At 42.7% G+C, this 21,871-nt stretch overlaps 2 protein-coding genes across 4 annotated transcripts in view; both read left to right on the top strand.

The window, feature by feature from the left end:
* Nucleotides 1-10,640, top strand: part of RNF38 (ring finger protein 38) — an 83,378-nt gene extending 72,738 nt beyond the window's left edge. For all 3 annotated transcript variants that reach the window (XM_061478770.1, XM_061478772.1, XM_061478771.1), the window contains 3 exons: nt 942-1,063; nt 2,524-2,623; nt 7,168-10,640. In XM_061478770.1, the coding sequence (XP_061334754.1) occupies nt 942-1,063; nt 2,524-2,623; nt 7,168-7,230 (285 nt within the window). In that variant the 3' untranslated portion in view covers nt 7,231-10,640. The remainder of the gene's footprint in view (nt 1-941; nt 1,064-2,523; nt 2,624-7,167) is intronic.
* Nucleotides 10,641-17,057: 6,417 nt separating this feature from the next.
* On the top strand, nt 17,058-21,799 carry TRIM14 (tripartite motif containing 14). The gene is given in 8 exon segments (XM_061478759.1): nt 17,058-17,183; nt 17,977-18,005; nt 18,007-18,061; nt 18,971-19,198; nt 21,173-21,312; nt 21,314-21,505; nt 21,507-21,666; nt 21,749-21,799. Coding segments are annotated over 8 exon segments (981 nt in total).
* Nucleotides 21,800-21,871: the final 72 nt, after the last annotated feature.

The raw sequence follows: 21,871 nt of genomic DNA, 5'->3' as shown, positions 1-21,871 counted from the left end.
CAGTTACAGCTGTTGTGTCTTTGCTGGTTCTGAGTCTATTGGATTCTATTGGATTCCTCTTTGAACAGTTGTCACCAACCCTTAATTTTGCATCTCTTTATTCCCGTTAAGAGCTTTGTGTAGTTGCACATTTTCAGTTTAATGATGAGCACTTCTGTAATAACTTCTGTGCTAGCTCAGAAGCAGCAGGATCTTATTTCTAAGGATTGGGACCTTAGGTTTGTCAGCAGTAGGAATCTGTTTGTGATCACTACCATCTGCAGTTTTCACCAAATCTTTTAACTTTTCTGTGCCTTGTTCTCCATCACATTTATGATATTTTTCCTAGGTCCCTTGTGAAGGAGTGCAAGTTACATACATGACAGAGTGCAAATTATTTACATAAGAGGCTTTTGGTAGCAATGATTGGCTTATAGACAATGAACATAAAGTAAAAAAAAGTGCTTAAAGTTTGATGGCATGTATTTGTTTTCCAGATTCAGGATAAAATGTCCCTATTTCATTTCAGTAGCCCAAGACACAAAGTGGGAATCGGAACCTGTCACATTAAATTCTTTGTTTCTGTCACAAGACCAGACTCATATATTCTTAGGAAGAAAATGTGCTCATTTTTTCTGGTTATCAGCACAATTAATTTCATAGCAGGGTGGGGGGTGCTTCAGAACCAAAGCATTTCCCAAGCTGTGCTTGCAGCCACAGGGTTAATTGGAATTTGAGTCCTGGAGGTTATGAAATCACAAAGAGAACATCTTACACAGTTTGGATGGCTGAAAGACTTTCCATGGGGCTTGAGTTGTAGAGGAGAAGTAAGGTTCTTGACATTTCTTGATAGACGGCTGTTCTTTGCTACCAGCTGAGGTCATGAGGCAGCTCCGGCTGGAGTAGGACCAGAGCCTGTCTAAGCAGCAGATGTTTAAATGTGCATTTTCTGTGTTTTGCAGGCCCTTCTGAATTTGGCAGAACGTCTGGGAGAAGCCAAACCACGGGGATTGACAAAGGCAGATATTGAACAGCTTCCATCCTACAGGTTCAATCCAAACAACCACCAGTCAGAACAGACTTTGTAAGTACATTCATCTCTTTCAAAGGTCTATAATTCAGGTGGCTATGTTTTCTTTATTTTGCAGCCTCAGCTAAGCCAGAAGGGCTTTACAGGCAGCCTTCCAGTATCGAAGGGGGCCTACACGGATGCTGGAAAGGGACTCTCATCAGGGACTGTAGTGGTAGGACAAGGGAGAATGGGTTCAGACTTAAACAGGGGACGTTCAGGTTAGATATAAGGAAGAAGTTCTTCTCTGTGAGAGTGGTGAGGCCCTGGCACAGGTTGCCCAGGGAAGCTGTGGCTTCCCCATCCCTAGCAATGTTCAACACCAGGCTGGATGGGGCTTAGAGCAACCTGGTCTAGTGGAATGTGTTCCTACCTGGGACAGGGTGTTGGAACTGGATGATCTTAAGGTCCTTTCCAGCCGTAACAATTCTGTGATTCTATGATTCTCTGTTAGTAAGCAGTTTAATATTTTTTCTCTTGGATTGCTTTCAGATCAAATACTATTTAGCCTTACTTTAAAACCTCTATATAGTCTCACATTATTAGCTGTGTTTCAGTTTAGTTCCTTGGGATTTAAAATAAAATACAGGTGTTAGAGTTTCTGTTCAGCATACTAGACATGTCACCTGGAAATTAGCATATGTTAAAATAGAATCATAGAATTGTTTAGGTTGGAAAAGACCTTTAAGATCATCAAGTCCAACCATTCCCCAGCACTGCCAAGGTCACCACTAAATCATGTCACTTGAGGGCCTTATCTACACGGTTTGTGAACACTTCCAGGAACGGTGATTCCACTACTGCCCTCGGCAGCCTGCTCCAATGCCTGAACATCCTTTTGGGGAAGAAATTGTTCCTAGTATCCAGTCTAAACCTCCCCTGGTGCACCTTGAGGCCATTTCCTTCTGTTCTGTCACTTGTTCCTTGGGAGAAGAGACCAGCAGCCTCCTGTTTCCATCCTCCTTTCAGGCAGTTGTAGAGGGTGATAATGTCCCCTCTGAGCCTTTTCTTCCCCAGACTAAACCCCCCCCAGTTCCCTCAGCTGTTCCTCATCAGACTTGTGCTCCAGGCTGTTCACCAGCTCCGTTGCCCTTCTCGATACAGCACCTCAGTGTCTCTCTTGTAGTGAGGGGCCCAGTTTCATTTTCCAGTTTCAGTGACTCTCAGTGTGACTTACTAGTATCAGTAGGGAGTGAACTTTATAGATCATTATCTCTGCCGTTTGAATTTTGATTACATGTCTGTTCTGTTGGTTGTTGTGTGCTCTTCTGAGCAGGAATATTTGATTTGTGATTCAAAAGCACAGGGGAAGGAAGGGAAATAGAATAAAGCAATTCTCAGTTTAGATTGTCACTACACTTCGTTAACCACAGATGCGGGTAACTAGCTACCCATGTCGCAATACCTGTAAGGTTTTGTGGAACATACATTCATTGTTCTCACAAGATACATTTGAACTTTGTTGTCTATTTTAGGTGTGTGGTGTGCATGTGTGATTTTGAGTCAAGGCAGCTACTTCGAGTCCTACCCTGTAACCACGAATTCCATGCCAAGTGTGTTGATAAATGGCTGAAGGTAAGGAAAAAATAGACAAATAAATCCCTATGGGACCGGAATTTTATGTTCAAAGGAGGGTATTTTGCTGTTACACTTTATCTTGATTCAGTTTTCCGATGCTTAGGCTAGAAATGCCAACAGAGTGGAAGCACTGTCTACTTATGATCTTTTTATAACAATTGGTAAAGAGTGCTTCTTTATAATTTTTGGCTCAAGGAAGAATGAATATGAAGAGAATGATTTTCTTTGATCTTTTTGTTTTCTGTTTGCACAAAGCAATAATTGAATTCAGGTAATATTTGAAATTAAGGAAGCCTTGAAAACAGAACAATAACATAGTATAGGAATTACGAATTAGAGCCACCATCATCACAGAAACTGTTCTACATGTTCTGCATAGCAAGAATCATAAAATGAACACTAATACCTTCCTCCTCCATTTTGTTATTAATGTTACATGCTGGGGCAAATGTGTTATGTGTGTATGTGTTATGCATATATACATATGTATAGAAATGTAATTTATACAAATAGAAATTACAGCATTACAAAACTATGACATAACCTTCCAAGAGAGTTTGAGTGGAAAAGATCTAGAGCCAGGGCAACCAAGCAGGAGGAGATAGGAAACAGCAACAGCACAGAAGGTACGAAGAACAGGAAATACAGTTACATTCATGATGGTACATAGATATCTCTACAAGCTTCATTAGCTAGATCTACTCAGCAAGGTATTGATTCTCATCTTGCATCATCTTTTTTTGGTATTTTACTGTGTTTAGCTTTAGTTTAATCTGTGTGTAGTTTGTTGTGTAAACATTTGCAACTGCGGTGATCCTGTGTTAATACAGGATACAGTCCCTAGAGAATGACAAACAGTGTTTATTGTTTTAGAAAAATGCTTGCCTTTATGGCTTCATAAAAGCCAGAAAACACATATCTTGGGCATACACTAAAATATACAGGGAATGAAAAAAAAACCACCAATATTGACAGCATCCTTTTGGCTAACAAGATATCAAGAAATATGAGAAGGATTTTAAAGACTGGGATATAAAATGGAAGAGGAGCCCGAGAAAGTGGGTATTCAAGAATCATGTCCTCCAAGCTCAGGAGCAATGTATCCTGAGAAAGAGGAAGTTGGGCAAGAACACCAGGAGTCTTGCGTGAAGGAACAAAGAGCTGCTGAGGAAAATGCATCATAAAAAAAGAGGCTTACAGAGGGCAGAAGGAAGTTCAACAAGGCCAAGTGCAAGGTCCTGCCCCTGGGTCAGGGCAGTCACAAGCACAAACACAGGATGGGGCAAACTGAATGGAGTAGCCCTGAGGAGAAGGACTTGGGTGTGTTGGTCAGTGAGAGGTTCCCCATGACTCGGCTTCTGTGTGTGCTTGAGCCCAGAACCCCACCATGTGCTGGGCAGCATCCCCAGAGATTGAGCAGCAGGTCGACAGAGGGGATTCTCCCCCTCTGCTGCATGCTGGGGAGACCGCCCCCTGCACTCCTGCATCCAGCTCTGGACCAGCAACGCAAGAGGGACATGAAGCTGTTGGAGTGAGTCCAGAAGAGACCACAGAGATGCTGTGAGAGCTGGGCTTGTTCAGCTTGGAGAAGGCTCTGGGGAGGTCTTAGAACAGCTCCCGGTACCTACAGGGGCCAACAATAATAAATAATAATAAAGTTGAAGAGGGGCTTTTGACAGGGGGCTGTAGGGACAAGACAAGGAGGAATGGTGTTAACCTGACAGAGGGGAGATTGAGATGAGCTCTTGGCAGAAGTTCTTCCATGAGAGGGTGGTGGGGCCCTGGCACAGCTTGCCCAGAGAAGCTGTGGCTGCCCCATCCCTGGCAGTGTTCAAGGCCAGGTTGGATGGGGCTTGGAGCAGTATGGTGTAGTGGAAGGTGTCCCTGCCCATGGCAGGTGGTTGGAACTGGGTGAGCTTTAAGATCCCTTCCAACCCAAACCAGTCTGTGATTCTATGAAAGACTGTTACTATTAGTGTCAGCTAGGTGGAGCAATGAATTTAATAATACACAATCTAAACCTAAATGGGTGCAATTATACCCATCTAAAACTGCCTGCCTTGGCAACATTTGTACCAGAGCTGGATGCAAGGTAAGCTAGACAAGATTAAAGCATTGTAGTGTAAGATTGCTGAGGCAATATATTTACAATGTATGGGTTCGCTACATTGGTACGAAGGTGATGTATAGAAATAAAGATTATTTTGCTTTGCAGATTATAACAAATTACTTATAACACCAGCCTATTTTAGTTACATCTTATGTCTAAACTTGCTTACAATTAAGTGTGTGGCTTGTTGATGCATAAAAAGTTTGATCTGCCCTGTGAACAGTACCACCTGCTTGGGTAATGTGAGAACTGAGAGAAGATACTCTTCCACAGTGCATTGCTCACTTTAATTTATGCTTTCCTAAAGCAAGGGTAAAGACTTGTGAGAGAAGATGTAATACAGTGGAGGAAACAAAATGAACATGAGGGAGGTTATCCCTTTGCTTTTCAAAGTACCATCAGCTGTTAAATTTCACAGCCTTTGGTTGTTAGTATCCTAAATCCTTTAATTAACTATAAATACACCAGAAATCTGTTTTTTGTAAAGTAAGGTTTAGTCATTCAAAATGACAGCTTGATAACTTGACCTGTCATCACCCTGAGGGTTTAAAACCAGAGAACAAAGACAACTTGCCTTTGTATTTCACATTCTTTTAGGAAGTGCTGTACATATATATGGGAAAAAGACAGTAACACCAAAGTAGTGCAATGCTTTTTAGAGCATTCTAGTAGCCCTACAGATTCGTTATTGTAAATATGGTTCACTTGAGCCACGTTTTATAATTAACTGGGTTAATTCATTGTGCAGCTCTCTTCTTGCAGTATAAAAGTCAAGTTGCCTGGCAGAATAGCTAGTTAGAAGGTCAGATAACAGTATTATGTCCATCTCATTCCTCTTTTTGCACCAAAGAGTCATGTTAAATGCCAGGAAAAGGAAATATATTCCATGAAAGGCACCAGAATGCAGCTATATTTAAACCTAGTGTTCATGTAGGTTCTTGAGAAGTTATTCAACAGGCAGTGCTGCAGTGTCTGTTGTTTTACCCTGGCACAGTGGATTTATTTCTGGCAGGACATTACTCCTACTGAATGCTCTGTTTCATGCTACAAGTGGTAGATACTTTATTATTTATCTAAGCAAATACCTCTTGATTCATTACTCCATTGAATTTTGAAGAATATGCCTTTCTAGTTGAAAAACTGTATTAGCTGCATTATATTGGGGATAATGTGAACACAAAGTGGTCACCAAGGAATGGCATCATCCTCAAGTAATTTCAGAACTGCTAGTGAAAGAGCCAGAAAAGAATTTTGAATTGATTCTCGAGTTCATGCTTTACAGAAAATATGAAGTAATAACTACAATATAAACTGTAAAACAATAATAACAGTAGTAATTGACAGCAAAAAATACATCCTTATTTTAACTGGCATCATTAAATAATGGTTTTCAGTAATAACATGTTACTTTTATTGGAATTTATTGTTTGGGTTTGAGGTTTGTGACAGTGGTTTCTGAACTCTGGCCTGCAGAGCCACATTTCTGATGCTCTCACTTGTATCTTCACTGAAAACTTTGGCCATGTTGGAAAAAAATGGAGTTGACAGTGGTTAGTCCTGCAGTTCTGGGAACTATAAAAATAAGGGATTTGGGACAGGGAGTAGTTCTCTTCACTCAGCCCTTCACTAAGGAAATGTTTTATCAAATATGTTACATATTTATTTAGGGCTTTTTCTCACCATTTGATAAAATGAAATTAGCCTTTATTTGAAAAGGGGAATGAAAAGGCAGAAATACTTTCCCTGTAGCTTAAGGAATGCTACTTCTTGTTTTCCTTATCATTTTAAGGAAGCTATAAAAGTAAAGGGGTCACAGGATGTATTTTCAGTGAGTGCTTTGCTCAGTTTAGGCCTCATGGTGTGTATTATCTGAATACCTGTTCCGTCAGGTTGTCTTCTCTCTCCTCCTCCTTCCCCTTCCCTTTCTCTTTACCAAAACCCTTTCACTTTGCCCCTGGTCTTTCAGTTTTGACCAAGTCTATGTGGTGTGTTTCTATGAGAATAACTGAATGAGTAGGGTACAAAGAGATGTGATCCTTGATCAGTAGAGCTTGTGACAGTGTGACACCCTTATATATGACATTGATTTGCACCCCAAGTCTGGTTTTGATGGGTTTCTCTGCAGGACATAGTAATCTTCTGAGTTGCAGCCACCTGATTGCAATATACTGTAACTAAGAATCTGCATGAATAAACTCACCATCACTTACATGAAGCCTCATTTGCTCTTTTGCTTTAACTTTAAAGATAAAAGGCACTTTTATTTGTACTCATAATTCTGAATTGGCAAACTTCATCATACCTTAATTATGCTTTTGTTTTACATACTCTTGAGTAGCTTTTCAGTGCTCGCAGATATCAGTGTCATGTACAGATCACCTCAACAGTGTGTGCCGGTGCAGTAAACTGTCTTCTGTTTCTGCTTTCGCAGGCAAATCGGACCTGCCCGATTTGTAGAGCTGATGCTTCGGAAGTGCACCGTGATTCAGAATGACCAATCTTAAGAGCACAAACCTGGTTTGGGTGTTCCTGTCACGTGTATATACGAACTATCTATTGAACTTACCCATATGGCTTCCATCCTGCCCTTTACACAAAAGGGTTGATGGACCTTACTTTGCACTGTGTGACTTAATCAATTATAAAGCTTATAACTAGTCTTCACAGTTATGGGATTGTTATACTAACAGAGTGAGTGGAACTCCAAAGATTTTTATTTTTGGGTTTGGTTGGTTGGTTGGGTTTTTTAGCTTACTTTTGTGTGTGCACTAACATTCCCTGGTTTTTGTGTGATCATTCCGAGTGTTGCTGCAAGATTACTGTGGATGTGATCTTTTAGCATGTACTTTTGTATGAAAAAAAAAAAGAAAAAGTGGTAGCTCCAGACCATATAGCAATCTACCTTATATAGAGCCTTCAGATACTGTGAGTGGGAATGGATGGTGCGAATGTGTGTTTGCTTGTGAGAGGGTGCGTGGCACATGCTTGTGACTGAGTGTGCACGTGTGTCTGAGAACCTGTATACCAGCATGTACTGAGAACGTATGTGTGTAGTAATAATTATGCTGCAATGTATAATCTTGTGTGTTATTTAAACAGTACTAGTACTGTACACTGGTTCCTTTCCTTGTGTTTGCAGTTGCACACTGAGTGCGATGGGTGCAGCAATTACAGACATTTAGTATTTCCTCTCCAATGTACTTACAGGTATAAAGACCTTTCTACCTACTACTCCAACAGCTGTTATGCTTCCCCTTCATTGGAGGCTTTAAATGTGTACCACTAAAGAGCGCAGTGATTGTTCATACATGAGTGACCTTGGGGTTATTAGTGTACGTTTAAAAGTTTGGATTTTTAAACAGCTTATTTACAAGTTATTTTATCAATATAAAGTTGCAATATCGCACAAATCATTTAGCAATATTAATACCTTCAGTTGCTAAAATGAATATTAATGCTTTTGTCTTTTTAAATTTTTCCAGCTGGGTTTGCCAGTTACGTGCTTCCTCCATGAAAGGAAGCAGAAAGAACTGAGGGTCTTATGCAACAGCTCTTCACTTTTGGCCATTGTACTTGCTAAGAACATAATCTTTTAGCTTATAAACATTGGCTTTAATCGCATACATTCATTGCAATTTACAAGGGAGTTTGTATACAACTAAAATAACTTGTAAAAGGTTAGAGTTTTATTTCTGCAGCTTTGTGAATAAAATAAAACTTTTTTAGCATTTTCTCAGAGAAGCAGAAATTCTTACTTCCTTCATTGTACCACAGAAGAAGATGGGTTTTGGTCACTAGTTGCAGAATTCAGTTGCCATGATGCTGCTTCCTGCCCTTATTTCATGAAGAGTGAGTGTACTGTGAAGAAGGACTTCCCTTTATTTTTGCAATCAAGTTTCCAAAGCACTCCACTGTAGGAGAAAATTGGAACAGCACCTTCTAGAACAGTGCTGTGGAACAGGAGGTGATAACTTCTGTTCAGGTGCTCTGAATAATCCTTTTTTGGGCTATTGCAGAAAAATATAAGAGCTTCCTTTATAACATTCAGACTGTGAACATCATCAATATGTTCTAGCAAAACATTTAGGTCTGCCTGTACCATACCTACTCAAAGGATGCACTTTTAATGACAAAATTCTTCTCCTAAATATAGCGTCATTGCTTGGGTTGCAACACTGCAAGCGGCACAATCAGCAGTATGGCTGCATCTTGCTACCAGACTCAGCTTTACATCCATTCTTAATCATTTCTTATGCTTTTTTATGCTGCTATGCTTTAGTATTCGTTATAATTCAAACAGCATTGGATTTTCTCCATGCTGATATCCCTCTTTGAAGATTCTACAGACCAGCCACGGCTCTTGGTGCAGATAAAGCGAAAGCACAATTTTGCCCTGTTTCAGATGCTCTTCCTTCTGTTTAGTTAGCAGGTAGTTCTCAGAACCAATGAGTCTTTCCAAACCTGTCCATACTTAAAAACACTGAATAAATAAAAACACTGTTACGTGAACTTCAGAGTATTAGAATTTCTCCCCTACTGCAGTGGAGTTAAAGAACAGGCTTTTCACAGTAACACATAGCAGGTTAAATTACATGTAATAGAATTTATTTTTTTAACAAATATAAAATTGTGTTGTTTAAGAAGCATAAGCCACATATGTCTTACAAAACTTGGGCTTTTTTATAGAACCACAAAAGAGGAAGTTCTGTGTGTACAGATTTCAGCATATCACGACTGTGCTTGGTAGTCAGTTCAAAGCATGGAAAGAGGCCACTTGTTCTAAGCTAGATACAGATGAACACGACACATTTTTCTGTGGCCAAAGGAAAGTGGTCCTCTCTCTGGAATTGGAGAAATCCTGGTGTGTGATGTCCCTCGTTCCCCATTAAAACCCTGTGAGGTGGTGGGAGATGGAGGGTCCAAGCTGGTAAAGCCCTGAAATAAATCATTGCCCTCTCATGGCTCATCTCTCCTGGAAGGGTCCTGTGGTTTGTGTGGGACTCCTGCAGATGCTTGTGGACTTGGTTCTTGTGGCTGGTGTGTGCGAGCGGCAGCACATGGGGATGTTCAGGACAGCGCAGGAAGCGACGGCCGCGTCCTCCTGCTGCTGAGGGAGGGGGGTGCGCATCTAGGTGCTGCGCACATCTGTGTGCAGTGCCACAGCCTGACACCGTGCCTGGCAGCCCCCAAACTCAGCAACACTGTTCTGGTGTTTGTTGCCTTTCTGCCATCAGCTGGCTCTTTCTTCCCAATGAAAACGAGAAAAACTGTAACATGTTTGCTTTATCACGTTGTCACTGCTGTGGGGTTGTTTTTGTTTCATAAACTGCCAGTTTGACATTCTGGTAGATATCAAGGCCTACAGATAATTCCAATGTCTCATTTTGTGGCTTTACAAAAAAAAAAAATAAAGCCTTTTTGTTGTATGCCATTTTGTACAGGCTCCTGAATGTGATTTCACAGTGTTACTGCGTTGTGTAATTCTTGGGATGAGATTTACCAACTTTTTTAACTGTAGACAACACATTTTTGACTGAGTTATCTTTGGGCCTTTGTAAAAGCTGTGTTGTTTTCCTTTGGTACGTTGTTACCTCATTTTCCTATGTGTATTTCAGATTTGCTAATGATAATGATAGCTTATGGGTTTTGTTGGAATAGTATTTTGTCAAGTGTTTTCTTTAAATCATATGCTGTTGTGTCATTTAACATGTAGTTTTAAATGTATTATAAATATCTGTAACCAAATCATTTGAAGGCTTGATAAATTTTTAACAAAATTTGTACATTTTTTATGAGAGTTACTAGTAATGCTTTACTAGGTAGTGCAATGAATTATTTTTAATCCCTGTGCCCAATTTCGGAGTTGAGAGAGTTGTTCAGTAATAAATGTATGACGTACACTTACACAGCTCTGTCCTGTTCTTTCTCTTAGGAAGAGATGCACTGTCATGGCGCAGTGAGAGGTATTTCCTCTCTTCGCTCTCATTGTCTGTGCATGATCGCACAACTCCAGGTATTGGCCACAGACACGTGACAGGGAAGTTTTGCCACCTTAATCATAGTGCAGGACAGACCTTTTTAATCCTCTTTGGGAGATCATAAGAAAACCATATAACGTGCCATACTCTTGAAACTGTGAAAAAACTAGAACTCAAAGTCTTGCCTAAACCATCAGCTTTCTGAAGATATTACTAGTCAAAAGGAAACGTGCAGGAATTGAGGCACTCCTTAGACTTACTATTTGGCTGTCTTTTCAGCTGAAGATGCACAGGTTACACTTTGCAATGCCATAACAATGGTTAAAAAGGCATCCTGAGCAGAGGATGAAACTGAATTGTAGGAAGTTTCATTAGCCAGGGCCACACAAAGCTGGTGATGAAACAAGAAGTTTGGTTTTGGTTTCAATGAGATTATGTAAATTATGTTGACGAATGTAGTTATTTAAAAGATTTTCATTTATACAGCTTCCTCAACAGCAGGTGATGGTGGTGCTCAGACCCATTTGAAGATCCACTGGTGTCGGTGATGCTTGTAGGGCCTCAGTGACAATGATGAAACATGACAGGCCTGGTGACTGGTTACACCTGATACCGGCAAGGCCCTGAGGGCAGAGCACGGCTTCGTGGTGAATAGTTTAGAATAGCTCAAGTTGGAATTGACCTATAAGGTTCACTGAGTCCCAACTCTCTGCTTCTCTCAGGACTACCTAAAACTAAGCCATATGGCTGAGAATGTTCAGATGCTCCTTGAATTCTGACGGGTTTGGTGCCAGGACCACTTCCCTAGGGATCCTGTTCCAGTGACCAACCACCCTCTCAGTAAAGAATCTGTACCTCATTTCCACTCTGAACTTCCCCTGGATGCTGTTTGCTTCTGTTTCCTTGTGTCCTATCACTGGTCATCAGAGAGAGCAGATCAGCAGCTGCTCCTCTGCTGCTCCTCTTGAGGAAGCTGTAGACTGCCATGAGGTCACCCCTTAGCCTTCTCTACGCTGAACAGACCAAGTGACCTCAGCCGCTTCTTGAAAGTCTTGCCCTTGATGTCCTTCTATTGAGGCACCCAGAGCTGTACCCAGAACTTGAGATGAGGCCACACTAGTGCCATGCAGGGTGGCCAGTCACCTCCACCAACCAGCTAGCTGTGCTGTGCTTGATGCACCCCAGGGTACAGCTGCCCTTTTGGCTGCCAGGGCACACTGATGACTCACATTCAACTTGCCATCAACCCAAACCCCAGATCTCTTTCCATGGGGCTGCTTTCCAGGCTCACACTTCCCAGTTTTTGTGTATAACCAGGATTACCCCATCCCAGGGGGAGAACTGGCACTTTCCCTTGTTAAATTGCCTATGGTTAGTGATTGCCCAGCTCTATGGTCTACCCAGGTCAATCTGTAAGGCCTTTCTACTCTCAAGGGGTACCACAGCTCCTCCTGGTTAGCAGTGAACTTAAATGTGTGTTTGACATATCCTGGTGATTCTTGTGGGGTAAATATAAGGTATAGAGCAAACATGCAAATACTGATGATCTGCAAATGTCACATAAATTCTGTGTCTATCTTCTGTGTATTTTCAAGGTCTACCTAGTCATGGTATGTATTCAGTATTACATGCACAGTACTGGCCATCTGCAGCCAAGTAATGCAAACTGAGACTGGGGGGAAGCTTGTATGCTATGAGCAATAGGGAACCCAACATACATGTAGCCAAAGCTACAATCTTGTGCTCCAGTTCAACAGAATAAATACTGACAGAGAAAAATCATTATGTATTAATTATTGAGACTGGACATTAAAGAGGGAGAAGAGTGCTGTAAGCTAAGGAACAATGTCTGTCCAAAAGCAAATGGATGCAAGTTATGTGTGTGTGTGTGTGTGTGTGTATGCTTAGGAGACAAATTAGAAAAAATGTCCCAAACAGCTTTCCAGCTAGAATAGTGAGATTAAGAAGCACTTTTAAGAACTTAAATTCCTTTATGAAAGGGTTTATGTGACATTGTTTCCTGTGATTGCAAAGAGTTGGCCTTAATGAGGTCTCAGGAAAATGTTCAGATTTTGGTACAATATCAAAGTCTTCAAAGAAGTCCTCCTCCTCTTTCCCCTGAACAGAGCAGTGGGATTTTATGTTGAGAGCTTCTTTCTGGAATGATCTCAAATATGGACAGTCAAAATGCAGTGCTGCCAATTTCCAGGGAAATCCAAGTAAGAGCAAGGTATTCAGACTGCCAAACAGAGCTGACTTTTCATGTTACTCTTTTCTCCACCACAACAACCCATCTGTTGGACCAGATGTGCTGCATCTGAGGGTGCCTTTTGTTAAACAGCTCCCTGTCAAATTAGAAATCTCACAGACTGGGAGAGGTCCCAAACAGCTGGAGAATGTCAAACCTTCCACCAGCCTTCAGAAAATACTGGATTGATGCTCAAAGAAACTACAGGTTGGTCATGCTCACTTTGGGAAGGTTATGGAGCAACTCCTCCAAATGCATATTTCTTTGCACATCAAAGAGGAGGTGCTGTTGTCATGTATTTACCAAACGTAAATCATGCAGACTGTGTCTGCCTCTACCATGCTTTTTTTGTGACAAAGCAGCTGGATTTATGCCTGGAGGGAGAATGGAGGTGCCTTTTGTCCCCACTGTGGCAAGGCTTTCAGCACTGTTTGCTACAACATTACATCCAGGTTGGATGAGTGGAGAATTAGATGGATAGAAAACTGGTTGGGTGGTCTCTTCTCCCAGGTAACAAGTGATAGGAGAGGAAGAAATGGCCTCCAGGGGAGGTTTAAACTGGGTATTAGGGACAGTTCCTTTCCTCAAAGGGTGGTCAGGCACTGGAAAAGGTTGCCCATGGCAGTGGTGGAATTGCTGTCCCTGGAAGTGTTCAAAAACCATGTAGATGAGGCCCTCAGTGACATGGTTTAGTGGTGGCCTTGGCAGTGCTGGGGAATGGTTGGACTTGATCTCAAAGGTCTTTTCCGGCCTAGTTGGTTCTGTGATTCCACGACTCTTGCATCCAGATAATCTATATAAACATTAAAGAGGACTGGCCATAAAACTGAGCCCTGCAGAACTAGTTTAAAAGATGAGCCCAAGTGAAGCTGACATCAGCTTACCTGCTGCCTCTGTACCAGGATTTTGTCCCTTTCTCTCTGGATGCTGTTCGCTGACAACTCCAGCAAATGTGTGTGTGCTGCAAACAACTTCTGTGGTGCAGCACCGGCCTGTGCGAGATTCTGGGCACCAGGTTAATCACAGGCAGCAGCCAAATCCAATTCCTGTGAGCTCTGCTGGATTAGGCAGTCTTCCCAGCAACAGAAAACTGCTATTTCTGGAAACAGAATTAATCTAAACTCACCATGTACTATGTGTACAAACTGTATGGTTTGTACTGTGGAAGGGGCATGTTTTGCGGTCTGTCACGGTGTTTATTGCCTGTCTCCATACTGGAATCATCCTCCTGGCCTTCCCTTGATTTGCTTAAACAGCTCTATGTTGTTCTCATGTTGGGGACACCACAACCGTACACAGTGCTCATTCCGTGGCAGCAGGCAGAAGTGATTTTTGCAAGAACTCCATGCCTGAAGCAAGAGGTATTATCTGTCCTAATCTGTTAAGAAAAGAACTCATTATATGCCTTGTAAATCTTTCCCAGGGTATCAGAAACCTGGAGTACACACAAGATTTGCTCATGCTGATTAAGGAGGGTATTTCTTAGGAATCCATGTGTACCAAAGCCTGCCTTTCCGGGGATTGCCTCAGAAGTGGGATTTGGGAGTTATCTCTCCAAAGTGAGTGCATAACTTTGCTTCTGATGGGTTTTGCATCCCCCTTGAGAAGGCAAATCTCAGCAAGAGCGTCAGAAACAGATGGTCTGTTGCTGACATATGACAGCTTGGTTGCTTGAATTTCTACTGTCAGTTCATGGACTATTGGGTAGGTGGCTCTACAGAAAGGAGAAATGGAAAGATATGCTTGCATTTTGATCTAGTTTTAGGACCGTAGCACAAAACTGTCAGCAGTACAGTGAGTTCTGCATACCCTCATCCTTTCTCCCCTATGCCTTCCCCCATCCCAAGACAGTGCTGCCCCTCAGCAGTGGCAGGGTCACTGGTTATTGCTGAGCTGAACCAGTTTCCTGGCAGTTGTGGCAATGAGTGCACAGCACAGACACAGCTAAGGACAGTACTGCTGCCAAGTTGTCTGCTTGTGACTCTACAGTGTGCAGACAGCTCTGCCTTTCTGCCACATGGTTCACCTAGTCCAACTGCCTGACCAGTTCAGGGCTGACCAAAAGTCAAAGCATTGTTGTTAAGGGCATTGTCCAAATGCCTCTTCAACACTGACAGGTTTGGGGTATCCACCGCCTCTCTAGGGAGCCTGTTCCAGTGTTTGACAATCCTCTCTGTAAAGAAATGTTTCCTAATGTCTGAATCTCCTCTGATGCAGTTTGAACCATTCCCACAATTTATACTTGTGTCCAGTGCTCCTCTGTCCCAGGTGCAGAATCCAGAATTTGGACCTGTTAAATTTCATCCCATTCATTCATTGCCGAATGCTCCAATCTATCTAGATCCCCGCTGCAAGGCCCCTTATACTGAGAGAGAGCCAACAGCACCTCTGTTAGTATCATCAGCAAACTTGCTAACAGTACGTGCAACTCCAGACTGTTGATACAAACTTGGGACAGCACTGGCCCTAGAACTGAGCCCTGAGGAACACCACTGGTGACCAGTGGCCAGCCACATGTAGCCCCATTTACTACAATCCTTCAGGCCCTGACCTTCAGCCAGTCCACCATGAGTCTGCTCATCCCAGAGCTGGACAGCTTCCCAGAAGGATGCTCTGAGGGACAGGATGAAAAGCCTTACTGAAATCCAGAACAACTACAGCCACCACCTTCCCTTCATCCCCTACATGGGTGACCTTATTGTAGAGGGGTATCAAGTTAATTAAGAAGGACTTTCCCACTGTGAGCCCATGCTGACTGTGCCTGGGGATTGCATTGTCCTTTAAATGCCTTTGAACAGCACCCAGTATGATCTCTTCCATAATTTCTCCAGGTACTGAGGTCAGACTAACAGGTCTGTTGTTTCCTATGCCTTTCTTCATGCCCTTGCTGTAAATTGGAGTAACACTGGCCAACTTCAAATTAGCAGAGACCTCCCCAGACTCCCAAGACCTTTGGCAGATGATGGAGAAGGGTTCCACTGTAACATCCACCAGTTCCTCCAGCGCTCTGGGATGAATCCCATCAGGCCACATGGATTGTGAGCATTCAGCCGGTATAAACTGGTTCTGTACAGTGCCCGCAAATGGAAAGTCACTGTTCCTGCAGTCTTGGTCATCTGACTCAGAGGACTGGGCAGCCCAAGGTCTATCATCAGTATTAACAATTGTGGCGTAAAAAGAATGGATTGCCTTTGCTTTTCTTCATCCCTATTTGTCAGAGATACTTTGATTTTCAGTGTTTTAAAATATGTGTGTTGAAGGAGTCTGCTAGTAGGCAACCAACTCAGAAACACTACAAGAAATACAAAGTTTTCATAATGTCCTAATTCTCTTTTATAACACACGCTATCTTTCCATGATGTTGCAGAAAGCAGTTTGAAAGGTAGACGTTTGAGAGTTTATCTTACTTAGTAAAATTAGTAAGAAACCTATGCACCAATACATTTCTGATAGCCTAGAATGATTTCCCATATTTTTAAATGAAATAGTGAGCAATTGAGCCACAGAAGAATTCCTGCTTTCATTTACTTAATGGAAAAGCTAGAACACAAAATACCTCCAGTACCAGCAGAATTAGGACCTTCAAAATTATATTGTTTTTCAGGAAAATCAAACTTGAACATGAAAATTGAACTGATGTAGCGCTAATAACATGTTTTTTCTAATCTACATAAAACTAGATTACAGGAAATATACAGACACATACAAAAGATTCCTGAAAGTTTGCTTGACTCAGAATAAAGTAGTGCTTCCCTGCATGATCCCTCTGCAAAGGGTTAATGCTGATTGCCTGGGGGGCTGTTGAACAGGGGAGGAGATGCTGCTGCTGACCAAAATAGGAAGTGAGCGGGATTTAGAAACTTGTGTCCTCTCTGACGCTGTTTCTAAGAGATCTGCTGACATCTACTGGCTTAGTGCTGCAGAGATTTCAGCACAAACTACCAAAAGTAGCCCAATAGGTGGTATTTTGACCAATGATTCTGTTTGCTGTGAGCAGTTACTCTGTGTCGCCCCAGTGATGTGACACCAGCCAGGCAGCATGTGACAGTCTTCCCTGGTGCTTTCAGCAAATGCTAGCTGTGGATGCTTAAGAAGATGAGAACCATTGTGCAAGGTTCATCAGCCTGCTCATGCCTGGGTCCAAGAGTGAATAAAATCAACTGGAAGGACACCCTCTGTGCTCCTGAATGCAGGACATGGGGTCAGCATGCTGTGTACTTGGTATGTGTCCTGTGAGCCTGACTGGAGTCTCATCTCTTAGAAATCCTTGCCTGTACAGCATTTTCACTTGAAGGAGTTGGGGCATGTAGGCGATCCCTAAAGGCATGTTTCTGGAGCTGGTTCCTCATGGTGAATGACATGGGTGGCTTGCCAGTGCTGCAGACACAGTGTCTCAACTGGTAGGAAGCAGTTCTTTCATTTACCTCTGAAAGGAAAGTAATGCTTAGCCAGAAATGCTTGGGGCTGGCATTAAGTATTTGCCAGTGTCATGAGGGAGTGAGTGCTTGACATGATGTGTTTTACAAGCAAAAAAGAAAGATTTGGTTTTTGCTTTGTGGTATTTGTCAGTCTTTGCTGCAGTAAGCTGGTACCTGTGCATGCAGATGCTCTGGACTGGGTCCCAGCTGCAGAACAGGACACTGGCAACAGCTACAGCTCTGGAGCTGGCTTATCTTGTATTTACTGGGAGGCTCTGTTGTAACATTAATGCACGGAGGGCATGGGGCAGCATTGCCTGGGTCTTTGTTGTTTTCATCATAGGGTTCCCTGTTCCTTATGAAGGTGGTACTAATCTGCACAGCTTTCTGAATGTTAACAGTTTAACCACCAGGAGCAGATGAAGTGTGAAAATCCTCCTGTTCATCACTACTGGCCTTAACAACCCTCATAAACTGAATGTTTCAGTGACATACTTCTCTGTATGGAAAGCCAGCTGGATACTGACATCTGTTTTTTACAGGTGTTGTCAGGAAACTATTTTATTTCATTTTGATTTCATTTTGTTGCTGTGTAGGAGCTCATGGCATTTTGCTTGAAGGATCTAGCAAACAGAGCAAGAAGCTGGTAACAGAAGGAGCATAGAGCAGGGTGATCTGAAGGTAAAGCGTGGTTTGCTTTTCCACTGGTCATTTTCCAAGGAGAGACATTTTGTTTTCTCTATAGCTATTCAAAGACCCAGAGAGCTACTGCTTCTCAGGAAAAGAGTGTATTCCCTGTATTCATCACCACATATTGCTATCAAAAGGAGAGAAGAGGAACAGAGTCTCCAGAAGCCTGGCTCTCACACCCTGATTAGCCAAACACCTCTGGAAGAACAATGTCGGAATTTTTTGGGGTGATGAATAATAATAAATAGTGATGAATAGTAAATAGCCCCAGCTATGGATGTTATTTCAGCTTCTGTGATGTAAGCTGCATTGCACTGAACTGCATTAGTGAATAGTGTGGCTTCAGATTTGAGTAAACACCACAGCTCTGTTGATTTTGTCTTAAGAATGGGAAGGTATGCTAAGCTCCACCATTTATAGATCATGAAATGGCTTTTGCTTTAAGGAAGATCTCTAAGGATCTCTGTTACAGAAAATTGGTCAGAACTGGTGGGAACTCTGCAGAAGTTTAGGACATTATGCTTTGATGTTACTTTATTTTGGAAGTTTTTCTACACCTTCCCTCTCAATAGCTTGCTTTAAAAGAAGGCAAATTGTTAGTGCTGAAGGACCAGGTCTGCTGCTTTTAGCAGTTAATACCCGACCCTGTTACGTTCTGGCTGAACACAGCATTTTCTGCATAACTAAACATCTTGGAACCTGCCCTCGAGCTTTTCCATCCAGGACATCACCAGGTAAATCCTGGCAGCACTCCCTTAAAGGGCAAGCACCTGTTTCTCAAGAGATCTTTCAAATCAGTAAAATCCAACCAAAACATAACATTGAAAGCCTGGGAGATAAATGCCTGAAATGGTTATAGTCTGTTGAGTATGGAAGGATGCTTTTCTGCTTCATCTATAGGCACATGCCACTATGAGCAAAAGACAGCTGTCAGTAACTGAGCTCCAGTTACTTCTTTGGGAAGAAGGGAGTCTGGCACACTTCATTGATGTAAAGTCTGAGCAAGCCCTGGAAACACATGAACAGCAGCTGGAGGCCTGTCAGGAGAAGCTTGCAGCCCTAGAGGCCTTCTCACATCGGACCAGACAAATACAGCAGCATGCTGATCCTATTCAGTTGCTGGAGGTGGTATTGTATGGTCTCTTTCTACCTCTTATTCTCAAAGTAAACTGTTCTAGTCACCTTCTCTGTAGATCCTTCTGAATGTAAGTAGCGTCTTTCTCACTGCTTTTTAATGTTCTTTCTGTTGGTATTTTGGTGAACCAGTTCGTTTCCTGATTTTTGAGCTGTGAGGTGTTCCTGCTATAGCATTGATTCCAGGTCTATATGAAATTCATAATAATTTTAAACATACATGGAAGAGAGTCACATGAGTCTTTCAATCTTGAGGACCTGTATTAGGTCTTCCTTTTTGCAGTGTAATACGAAGGTCTGAGGAAGGGCAACCCACTTGGAAACAGCAGGAGGAAGCCTAAATTGTCTGATTTCTTTAACAGAAAGAGATCCTAATCACCCTGAGCAATAGCCATGATTTTAGTGGAGGGGGCAGTGCTTTTCCTTTTGCCTACAGGGAAATGTCAGTTTCTCTTTGATAATGACATTCACCCTTTTTGGGAAGGGTGTGTGGCCATGTGCTTATGCCCTGACAGAAGCCAAAGGATCCCATTCTTCATGGGGAGGCCTGTGGTACATTTTCACATCCTTGCACTGTAGCAGACTTGGAAGTTTCCATTGTGTCCTGGGTTCAGCAGTAGCAGTCATTTTTCTCCTTCTTGGTAGCTGGTGCAGTGCAGTGTTTTGACTTTCAGGGAACAGAGCTGATAACAATGATGTTTTGGTTTGGCCAAGGACTTTGTGAGCCTCATGCTCTGCCAGGGAGGAGGGGAAGCCAGGAGGAAGCAGAGACAGGACACCTGACCCAAACTGACCAAAGAGCTATTCCATACCACAGCACGTCATGCCCAGGATGTAACTGGGAGTTAGCCGGAAGGGCTGGGAGACTGCAGGGTTGGAGGAGGTATCGGTCAGTGCTTGGTCAGGCTGGGGGGGTGAGTTATCGGTCAGCTGGTGGTGAGGTGTTGTATTCTCTTCCCTTGTTATTTCCTTTATCATTATTATCATTGGTGGTAGCAGTAGTGGTTTGTGTTATACCTTAGTTACTGAACTGCTCTTATCTCAACCCGTGGGAGTTGCATTCTTTTCAGTTCTCCTCTCCATCCCTCTGGGAGTAGAGGGAGGGCAAGGGGGGGGGGGAGAAGTGAGTGAAGGAGCCCTCTGCCTGGTTTTAAACCACGACACATTGCTGTGAGCGGCCTTAGCATTCTGTGTGTGTGCTAGCAATGTACCTACACACAGGAAACAGCTCTTCCTGGATTTGGAGAGATTGTGTGTGTGAGGTTGGAATTTTATTCTTTAGATTGCTTTTAAGCGGTTTTATTTTTCCACTGTTGGGATTTCCCCAAAGGGTCCTAGCCAATGGGTTAATCTCATTTCCATCCTGCAGTGTGCTGGCAGACCCTGCCTCAACCGCAGCCGCTAGGTTCTTGTCGGACATAGCCCCTGCTCTCCCGGCAGGAGGAGCTAATGTGCAGTCTAACGAGCTAATAGGCGGACTGAACACAGCGAGACTTGCCTGTTACGGTCTTTGCTTAGTGGTGGAGCTGCCCTTGCCCTGTGGTGTGTGGGTTCTGGTGGGGATCCTCTCTGTCGTGTCTTGTGTATTTCACTTACAAGAAAAAATAGATGTCCTTATTTAAACCACGACACCTTATTAAACCTATGTCCTTTAAGTATCCGACACTGGTTTTATCAGACTTGACAGAAAGAGTGAAGGGGGCTGTTTAAGGCTGCCAAATCATGTTGGGGTTATTTCTGTAACATGAAAACAGAAAGCATATGACATCACAGTAAACTATTGAGGTATAGGAAAGGAAAACCTGTGTGAGACATGTGGCAATTCAATATTGAAGTTGTAGGACAGCATCTTCAAAGAAAAATCTCTTTCAAAGTCCTGTAGCTTTTTGACCTGTCCTGTGTGACTGTCATTTCAAACTTGTTCAGTTTCATGAGAGATTTCTTTTTCTCCTGGTTTTGTGCAGTTAGGAGCATGACAGCCTTCACCTGACGCTGTAACTGCCTGATGACTGTCTGATGACAGTAAGCTGTAACTGGAGGAAGCTGTCCTATCTTTGTGGTCCCCAGAGATTCAGTAAGTTATGGCAAGTGCTAAGCAGGGATGCCTTCCTCTGGGAGCCATTACTGGGAAGTGGACCTGCTCCACATTGGAGCAGGAGGGCGGGCTGGTGCAGCCTACCCTTCCATTGACAGGAAAGGAGACTCCAAAACCTGCCAATGCGGCTGGAACAGAGCATCCTCGTGCCTTAAGAACTTTGAGTTTGCATACTGGGCATTTCACTAGGGGGAGAGAATCCCTTCCCATCGGAGATGATCCCAATCACACTGGTGTTTTTCTGGATTATGAAGCAGGAATCCTTTCATTCTACAATGTCAGTGATGGCATGGCTCACCTGAACACCTTCCCTTGCAGCTTCACAGAACTCACGTACCCACTCCTGAGGCTCTGGGAAGGATCTGCAGTTAGGTCAGTTCAGGCTTCAAGTCTGTATATAGTAACATATTGTATAAGTAATGTAACAATATTATTGCATATTGTTACAGCTGACAAGGTCAGATTTGGATAATAAGTCCACTGAGCGAATTAGCTCATAATTAAATATCATCTCATAAAAATCAAAGACTGGCACCAACTGTTGGAATGGTCCCTTCACATAAAGCTGAAGT

Source organism: Pezoporus flaviventris, unplaced genomic scaffold, assembly GCF_033815535.1.
Source record: "Pezoporus flaviventris isolate CSIRO_AGI_PZ_B2104156 unplaced genomic scaffold, CSIRO_AGI_Pfla_v1 ptg000131l, whole genome shotgun sequence".
NCBI lineage: Eukaryota > Metazoa > Chordata > Aves > Psittaciformes > Psittacidae > Pezoporus > Pezoporus flaviventris.
The sequence above is the reverse complement of the archived record's forward strand: the minus strand, read 5'-3'. Positions and strand labels throughout refer to the sequence as shown.